The sequence below is a fragment of the Poecilia latipinna genome, unplaced genomic scaffold (assembly GCF_001443285.1).
Source record: "Poecilia latipinna isolate Pla-1442-1.1 unplaced genomic scaffold, P_latipinna-1.0 Scaffold705, whole genome shotgun sequence".
Lineage (NCBI taxonomy): Eukaryota > Metazoa > Chordata > Actinopteri > Cyprinodontiformes > Poeciliidae > Poecilia > Poecilia latipinna.
This window is the reverse complement of record NW_015113321.1, coordinates 173188-183048: the sequence shown is the minus strand read 5'-3', so window position 1 is coordinate 183048 and position 9861 is coordinate 173188. Positions and strand designations below refer to the sequence as shown.

Below are 9861 nucleotides of genomic sequence, written 5' to 3'. Positions count from 1 at the left end.
CCTGCATGCAGCCTAAATGAGAGAAAATGGCCCTCTATATTTGGAAACCCAAAAAGAGGAGAAAAATTCCCCATAAAACATGCAACATATGGAAAATACTTGATTTTATTGCTGGTAAGCACTTAAAAAGTGTAATCTAACAATAAAGGCAGATGTACATTTCATAGTGTGACACACTGAAACCAAGTTTAGAACAAAAGTGCTTAAGGAGCTTTTTTTTCTACAATGAAATTGAACGACTAATAAGCACCAGGTATGACTGTGACTTTCCATCCTGTCACAAATCCTTGAGCTTGTTTACATTTTCCTAGCGTTTGGATCCATCAGTCACGTTCTTTTAAGAGCTGACGTCTGCTTTGCGTCCAGTACTTTTAGATATCTCACCTCACATTCATGTAAGAACATTTTAATATTATCCTCTTTAGTACAGCCTGCTGACAGGAGTGCATGCTTTGTATGACATTATTGTCTACATTGATGCCACTTTTCCAGCCTTTTGCCGCCTGTTGTTTACTCGATCTGCCGCTGACAGGCTGACACAGCTGGCGGCTAATGACTTCACACTTGAGAGGACAGCCGTGTTCATTCCTCAGAGATAATTTCACATCTCTATCTTTGCTACTTGTGAGCCTTGATTGGAAGAAGATTAATATATTTTATAACCAGCTGGTGGAGCCATTGGAGATCAGAGGGTGTGAAGATGACCATTAAATATCCTTCTGGGTGTCAGGTGTTACTGCCTAATTGGTTTACTGGCTATATTAATTTTAAGCAGAGTGCAGAGGTGGCAGTTACTAAGCAAACACACCAATAGCTGAGCTGCTACAATTAAAGTCAGCATAACTCCTGTGTGTAAATAGTAAAGAACTGCTTTATTAAGGACTGCACAGTCAACACAGCTGATAAGTGGTCTATTAGTTTAGCAGCTGTTAAATTTGTCTTACCTGAGCAGCGTTGTAAATGCATCTCTCCGTACTTTAGTAAAGTATTTGTTAGCAAACAGAAGTTCCTCTTTTCTATGGGAAAATGTAATTTTTCCCCCATGCAGTGGTGACTGTGGCACTCGTGAATACAAACCTTACTGCTGTGTAATTCATTTGTTTGATATCTTAAATGTGTTGAATGAGAACAGGAACAATTTAAGCTTCTAAACTGATTTTAGATGCAAAATGAAGTCCAAGTTTAACAATTAGAACCGCAGAGTTCTGGTTTGATGTTCAGCAAAGTGTGATTTAGATGCCAACTGAACTTCTTAAATACTTTTTGCTGCCAAGAAACAAGAAAAGAAATCCAGTTGCTCTCCTTCAGTTCTGCTCTGCCTAACATTAGGACATTAAAAGGGTTGATTAGAGATTTGCACATCACAGTAATTTTCTAAAAAAAAAAGAAAAAAATGAAGACAATTCAGACTTGCAAACAGCTAAGCTATATTTTTTTTCTTCATCAACAGGGACAAAAAGGCTATTCTGGTCCTTGTGGTCATCCGGGCGAACCTGTGAGTAAGCTTTATTTCAACTGATGCAAAAGGTGCGTCAACTTGTTGCAGACGTTCTCTGCAACAAGAAAGCAGTTGTTGCTGCTGTGAATGGAGACGTCAACACAGACGTGACATGTTTAATCCCTCATCTGAAGACCTTCTGTGCCTGCAAGAGAGAAACCTGATCTAAAAGAACCACCAGTAAATTGTTACAAATTTAAATTAAAAAAAAAGTAGCTTTTTAAAAAAAAAAAAAAAAAAAAAAGAGTCGAATCATTCCAAAAAGCTATATGTAGTTCACAGGCAGTTGTTAGTATCAGCAAGAGATTTTTGGCTGAAGTACAAGTAGGGCAAATAGTTTGAACATCAAGAGTCATTCCTCCTCCATCATATCCTCCGTCTCTTCTCACCACTTTCTAAACTTCGCCTAATCTCTCTTTTAAGGAATGTGCTGTCTCACAAGCAGAATAGCAAGAAATTTATCCTTTTATTTTCTAACTAAATTATATATTTTAGCTTAATTATGTGTTTTAAACTTTTCCTTTTAAAAACAGCTCCTTCTCAGAAAGGTTTTGATATGCCTTGGTAGCCAGCTCAGTTCCTGCCTGCTTAAGTATGTTTTTTTGTGTACTTTCTTTGTGTATTTAATAACCTAATATGTTCATAAATTTTTACTGGATCACTGTGGAATAAATTACATGTTTTTCCATAACCTGTGGCTCTTGGACAGTGTGTAAGATTGTAGGGTTTGGAGCTAGACAGAAAGGCAAGAACATGCTGGGATTTGTTGCAAGGCAGGGGAATTTTTTAATTAATGGAAAACCGGATCGTGAGCCAACTAACATGAACAACGACTGACCAGATGTTCCAGGGTCAGGCCGGATTCTGAAGATGCTTTAAAGGTACAGCAAATGCTCACTGGCAGCCCACCGCCGACCCCACAAAACGTGACATCAGTCTTCAATATAGATACAGAACATCATTCTTTGCTTGAACTTACAGGTTATTTTCCGGAGCCTGCAGTTAAGGGACTTTAATGTTTTATTTCTGTAATTCGAAGGTTACTTTTCTGGGGTTTACAGGCTGTATAAAAAATCCCTTATTAAATTATCCATGGTCTTTTCCCCCTATGTTTAAATCTTTTGCGGTATAAACGTTGTGTTATTTCTTCCATTTGATACTTCAGAATTGTTGTGCCTCTTAACGCATGACTTGCTCGGTTTTAAAAGGCCACTGAAACGGCTGAGACGTAACTGTAGCCAGCGTATGTCATAAATGTGGTTCGCTGTGTGTATCCTGTAAGAACAGCCTATAATTTGTGGCATGCCTTCACTTATTGACTTTGTTTAGATTTTCTTATAAACAACATGTAATATTAAACATTCCTCTCAGAGAGACGCATTTACTTTGGTCTTCCCACAAGGGAGGAATGACTCATGTGTTCATCTGTGCATTATTGAAGATAAATGGATGAAAGCCAAACTGGTCCCACAGTAGTCGTGCCAGCAAGTGACTTGACCACATTGTAATCTCACTTGCTGTCAGATTAAATAGTCTGAGTGGCGACCTTTGTTGTGGCGCCTCAGAATTGACTTGACTAAACAAAAGGCCTTTACTGAAAGTTTGGAGAGTTTAATGGTGTAATATCGGCAACTGCCAATTGTTGGAACACAAACACGTCACTTATTATTATCAAGTTTTATTTCTATCTTTGCTTGTTCTCTGTTACTGCAATCAGGCTGAAAGCTGAAAGAGAAGCTATCTGCACATAAAAAACAATTTTCCAGAGAAATGCTGGCTCCTGCTGCCGATCAGCTGCTCCTTCTTCTTTTCGTTTTCCACCTTGATCCTTGTCCTCTTCTACCTCTGACTTCTGTGCTGCCTTTGTTTCCACAGGGTGAGCAGGGAGATGACGGAAGCCCTGGGGCCAAAGGCTATCCTGGCAGGCAGGTGCAGTAAATCTAGTGTTGCGGTGCTGATTGAGCAGGGACAAGCACACACACACACACACACACACACACACACACACACACACACACATGCATAGAATGAATAAAAGTTGGTGATATTTTATATATATTGGTATTTCTTCTTGAGATTTTTGTGCTTCCTTTGGCTTTTCAAAATAGTTTTTTGATAAGTAAGACAAAAAAAAATATTGCTAGAAGTCCTAGCAATATTAATATGTAAGGTATTGTTTAGTACAACACAAACAAACTATGCTTAAATTATCCTCTCACATAAATATTGATCATATTTTGACAACTCCAAATAAAATGTTTCCAGGGTTTACATAAAAGGAACAAGAACCAGAGCAACAGTGCTGAGCATGAAATCTCTCCCTGGAAATTCCAGGACTTGTTAGGAATTATGTCAAAGGTTTCCAAAGTAAGCGCTACCCTGAAAGGAAGAGAGTAATAAAAGTGTGACTAATGCCACAGCTCTCTGGGCACAAATAGGCTTCCTCTGTCCAGTTCGAACTGTGGGCGTCATCTCCTGTTCCAATTCGTTGTAAAGTCTTTAACATAAGAAGTCAGAGCGGTACAGCTTTACAGTTCCTTAACATTTTGTCTCAGCTTTAAGCAAAATCCATTAAAAACGTTTGGACGACTGCCGACATCTTTCAAGGTTATGATAAAGTTTGGGCGCAAGTCTCTGTGCTTTCTGCTTCATCGTGCACAAACAGTAAAGTGTAGTGGATTAGGTTTTAGCACCCCCTACCATTTCTACATTATGAATCACTCAGGCTTTTGTGGTCATCATTATGATACTCTGGTGAGATGCATTGAGCTCAGGATTTATGTTGTTGATTGCAGAGAGAGAATGGTGAATTAAATTATCGTATTTATATGTAATAAAGTTGTAGATGTTGTAAACTACAGTCATAATTATTATCAGATGTTTCAAAGGCTTATTGTAATTTATCCCCATGCATAGTTATTTTTTTTTAATCACATTTCGTTTTTTTCAATCACAATAGCTAAATCTCTTTTGCTATTTGCGTTGACAGAAATGTTTGACTGTGTTTAACCTCAGGGTTTGCCTGGACCTGTAGGAAAAACTGGACCAAAAGGCATCAGTGTAAGTAGATACTGAAACGATATCCAGTGTTTTTGTTGTCCCCTTTATTACAGACTGTTTAAGACCCGGACCTGAAATATCTCTACCACGCTAATGACTATTTAATTGGTTGTTTGTACTTTATGTAATTGTTATGCCTCATTTAAATAAAATGTGAAATGTTTACTGCATGCCTGTTAACCCAGTGTAGCCACATGAAACCTACATAATAACACATTTACAATACCTTGTAAAAGGATTCATAACCCTTGAACTTATTTTGTCTTGATTATTATGCGATAATGCAACACAAATTAGTACGTATTTGTAAAGTGGAAGGTAAAAATATACACAGTTTTCAGAACTTTACAGTTTAAAACCCTGAAAATGTTGAGCCAGTTTCCTCTGATATCCTGTGAAAGTTTACATTTCAACAGAACTGCGATACCGAATGTGTAGCTGGAGATGAAAAGGAATAGTTTAGAGTGTTCATGTGCTCGAACAGCAGAGTCGGAGTCATTAAACCGGCTGTTCATGGATGTTTTCCATCCAGTCTGTCAGAGCTCAGGGTGTTCTGCAAAAACAAATGTGGAACGGTGTCAGACTCTGCATGTAAAAAGCTGATGGAGACAAATAGCAAAAGATGTGGCTACAAACAGGTACTGTATGCAGTGCTTTGAGTTGTTTTGTCATATTAAAGCCCAATAAAATACCTTGAAGTTTGACTGTAATATTACAAAAAGTGTAAAAGTTCAAGGTTGTGAATGCTTTTGCAACACACTGACATTGGTAAATTCTCAGTGATAACAGTACACAGTTTATTTTATTTTATTTTTTTCAGAAAATGATTCATAATTTTCTAAGTAAAAGTAGGGTGGATGAAAGACAATATGCCGTTACCATGTCTGCTTTTCTGCTGGTAGGGTTTTACACAAAGATCTTCAGAGATCCCTGATGCGAGGGTATGTGCCCTTGGACTACATCGTGGAAGCCAGCACCATGCAGTCCATGGGCATATACACTTACCTCAAGGCCTGGCTCCTCAAGACTTCAGCCTGTGTCAGAAACCTGGCAGAACTGTCACAGATGGCAGAGAAATCTGCGTTAGTTGTTCTGATAACTCACCCTCCTGAACAATGTCACCTATCTTTTTCTTACTCCCACTTTGTCCTTTTTTGTCATCCTTTTTCTCATTTCATTTATGTGTGCTTTTTCCATTTCTCTCCTCCATCTTTTATTCATCTCTCCAGGGTCACATTGGCGTCCCGGGGCTTTTTGGCTTTTCTGGTCCTGATGGAGAGAGAGTAAGTATTAGTGGCTGGAGAGTCTTGCCTGCAGGGTTGCACTGTGACAGTCCATGGGCCAAATGATAAAATAGAAATACATTTCATTGTTGCAGAAATGAGACACTTGAGGCAGATTTTTACCAAACTAGTAATCTTTAAATAGTGTTTGGACCGGCCCTCACACCACAGCCTACATACAGTGGTGGATAATTCTTGAGTGTAGAAGATGAATATACTTTTATAGAAATCCAGCTATAAATCAAATCCACACCATCAAACCACTGAATCAAAACAAAGGGATTCATGTGACTTTATCGCATTTTTTTTTTTTTGCTGATGTGGATAATGATCAAATTACTGAAAGCAGGAGTAAAATTTGTTTTTGTATCTAACAAAAACAAAAAAACAAAAAAACAAGTGTTATTGTTTTTATCATGTGCAAATTCGTCAGAGTTGTTGCGTCTTGCGGGCAGAAATCATGCTCTGATTTCTGTCTCCTTTACAGGGAATTCCTGGTGTGCGTGGGAAGAAGGGCAAGATGGGTAGGCCGGTAAAGTTTTCTCTCAACATACTTTTCATTGTTAAGGCAGCCTTGTGGCAGTGACTTTGTTTGTGATCTATGGGATATAACAGTAATGCAGTGATACTGTAAAGTCTTTCAAAATACCGCTCCTCAGGCCCACTCTTTGATGGTAAATCCCTTTTGGCTTTTCAAGATGATATGCAGAAAACGGTGCTGAGCAGCATGCTAATGCACTGGCTTGTGGGGAATGTGAGTATTTTGAGGAGGCATGGTACAAGCTTGCAAAAGTATTCATACCTCACATTTTGTCACATTATAATCTCAAAATGTTTCATTGGGATTTTACATGATTGACAAACAGAGAAGTTAATAAATCAAAGTCATGCTATTGTATGTTTTTTCTTTTTATTTTGAGCTATACTGTTGTAAACCTTTTGCAGCTGTTTTCAGGCTTTTTTGTTCTGATACCCCTAAATGAAATTCAGCATGATGTTTAGAAGTCACCTTATTGTATTCAGGTTGTTTTACTCTGATAAAGTGACGTACAACCTTGACAAGTGTCCAGGCGTGCAGCTCTTCTGTGCAGACCTCAGGGGTATTCATTCGTTTGTACTAAACAGCTTCGTGAATGTTATTGGGTCATGAAGGTTCATGTGTCTGCAGTGCATCGTGGTTCTTGCTGAGTTTCAGGAATAACTTGGCCCATTTTATACTGGAGCTCTGTGATTTCTGTGCTTGGCCTTAATAAGAAAACTTTGTATTTTTGACAGTTTGGTTATTACTGGGCTGTGGTGACATCATCTGTCCGTCCGTCCGTCCGTCCGTCCGTCCGTCTAATGGGTTTGGCTCTCTGGTGACTTTACCCGCAGACAAAGAAAGTCTGATGTCATCGGCGCCTGGAAGCAAACTTCCCGTCATTCCTTGCTAACGCAGAAAAAACAGTAATGTGCTCATGGACATGTGTAGAAACGGGATACTTCCCATGCGCTGTCTGGTAGTACATGATTACTAAATATTGTTACGCAATTACGGTCTGTGACATATCCTGAGGTTGAAAAGTATGCGTGTGATAGCCAAGTCATGAGCGTGCTGTTTCTCTTCCTCTGCAGTGGGAAGCAAAGTCTGGTGTTTTCTTTCCCGAGTCAGGAGTAAAGTGGAAGAGAAAAGAGATAAAAATGGAAAGTTATTGTATTCAGTGAAATGTGCTTTTAGAAGATGTGGAAAAAGGACATTTCAAACTGATTTTCTTCCTGCAACAGTTTCTTTAGTCAGCGCTGGATTCATAGCTTCATGAAGGCTTTACAAAAGTATTTATAAGTTTTCACATGTTGTCACATTGCAACCACAAATGTGTTTCAGAGAAATTTTATGCGATGCACATAGTAGTGCAAAGTTGAAAAGTACAAAAATACTATGTTTTACAACTGAAAACCTGAGAAGTTTATTTGACTTTTTCCAGGATTGCCTCGTATTTAGCTCCACTTATTTTTCTGTCAACCCGAATGAACTTCCCTTTCCTTGGTGAAGAAAAACATCTCTACTGCATGATGCCGCCTCCACCATGTTTCACTTCATGTAGGGTTTTCTGGATGATGTCAAATGTTAGTTTTCTTTGACACACGGCAAAGTTTTGAATGTAGGTTATGAAGTGTCTCATTGGTCTCATCTGACCAGAACCCCATTCCCCCCCCCTACATGTCTGTTTTATAACTTTACATGAAGGTCAGGTTTACCGACTACATCACAAATAGTTGTACTAACAGACAGATTCTCTTGCTGCTCCTCTAGTATTCAACTGGATGCCTTGACTGACTCTTGAAGCAATGCCCATTTTTGCCAATTAGCTTAGTTCAGTGAAAGTGGACAGCCATATTTTGGTTGGATATTGTTTTATAATGTAATCCTGCTTTGAATTCTTGGTCTTCACTTCTGCTGTTTGTTTACAGATTGCCTAGGAAAGCAATGGGTAGTCTACACTAAACTTGTAACTCTTCAGTAATTTTTCTATTTTTGCAATGAAACCGCTAAGACGTTCTTAATACACACGATCCTCTCCTCTCAGCCTGCCAACAGGAAGTGAGGCAGATCTCTTCTTTGCTGCCATCTGTCATTTGTGTCCCAACAGCACTCACTTTCTGTAGCCAAGCATTGATTCATGATATGTGGCAGGTTGCATGTTGACCTTGGCATTCTGACAGGCACATGAAGAGCACGTGGCGTCACGGCTGCATTACATACCTCTTGTTCTGTTTCTATAGTTGAAGACAGAGGACCATGCAGCAAAAAAGAAACTGCACAGTCAGCAGTTTCTTGTCCAAAGCAGCTTTATTCAGCCATTTAGGCAAGTCCTGGGGGTTTTGCTTTGGGGGCTGAGCGCACATATAGACTCTCGTCACTTGAAAACACTCAGCCGCGGAATTTCCTCAGAGTCTCCCAGGAATGGAAGCACTGGGAGAATGTTTAATGGGATTTGCTTGGCTTGACTCTGCAAACTTCTGTTTTGGGAGCCACTTTGTCGATCCCCAGTGTTTGGTGTAATCACTTAAATGGCAAATCATGTGATTTCTGAATACATTCAGCATTAAAATGAACACTCTGAGTGTGTAAACATTGCAATGCCACACACTTCCCTTTCTGGTTAGCTAACCATTTTGTTTGCATGTGTTCTCAGGGGTTTCCTGGTGACTTTGGAGAGCGGGGACCGCCTGGCCCTGATGGGAACCCAGTGAGTGGAACTACATTAAAATGAAATACGCCTTTCATGCAAACACAATTATACCCCAAAGAGATTTAAATTGATTTCAACTGCTGATTACACAGTGCACTGTAATTTCACACTCACACACAAAAAAAAAAAAAAAAAATCAACATTGGTTCTCGTCACTTCTGCTGCAGCTGCAAAAAAGCTGCATCATTTCTCGGAGATCCAGAGTAACGGAGTCTAAGCTCTCTTGCATATTCAGGACCATTTCAGTCCAAGACAGGAATGACCACAAAGCAACTCCCTGCAGTTGTTCCACTCACCCATCATCATCCATGCTGATGTGAGGGCAGCAGCAGTTTGACTCACTGCTCCTCTTTTCGTAGTTTGACCCTAACTCCTTGTGATTGACAGGGTCGGTGTCAGATTAAAGACTGGCTGACCTCCAACAGCCTGCTGCAGGCTACATTTCCTCTCCCTGCAGTGGGAAGCGGGGATTTTCCATTTGGCCTGATTCATGTTGTTTCATTCTCAGAGAGACCCAAGGAGGTGACAGGAAGGCCACACTGTGCTGTGTCCTCCATCTCTCCCCTTTTTGCGATGTTTAGAGTGGATGGAGGCAGGGTTTGGACAACAAGCCAGCCTGTATTAGGAGCCAAATCGTTGAAAAGCCAAACGTAGTGGGGAAGAATTTTATTCAGCTTATTAGAGGGGATAGGTCCAGCATTTATCAAAAAGAAATATAAAACATATTGTATTCCTTGAAATGGTTGACTAACAGAGACCCACAATCAGGATAAAATGAGAGTACGCC

At 39.6% G+C, this 9861-nt stretch overlaps 1 protein-coding gene across 1 annotated transcript in view; it reads left to right on the top strand.

Annotated features, from left to right (window-relative positions):
* The window catches only part of col27a1b (collagen, type XXVII, alpha 1b), an 84905-nt gene that overhangs the window by 35073 nt on the left and 39971 nt on the right, over nucleotides 1-9861 (top strand). The window contains exons 8-13 of the mRNA XM_015045063.1: nucleotides 1451-1495; nucleotides 3374-3427; nucleotides 4514-4558; nucleotides 5788-5841; nucleotides 6329-6373; nucleotides 9018-9071. Coding sequence (XP_014900549.1) covers nucleotides 1451-1495; nucleotides 3374-3427; nucleotides 4514-4558; nucleotides 5788-5841; nucleotides 6329-6373; nucleotides 9018-9071 — 297 coding nt within the window. The remainder of the gene's footprint in view (nucleotides 1-1450; nucleotides 1496-3373; nucleotides 3428-4513; nucleotides 4559-5787; nucleotides 5842-6328; nucleotides 6374-9017; nucleotides 9072-9861) is intronic.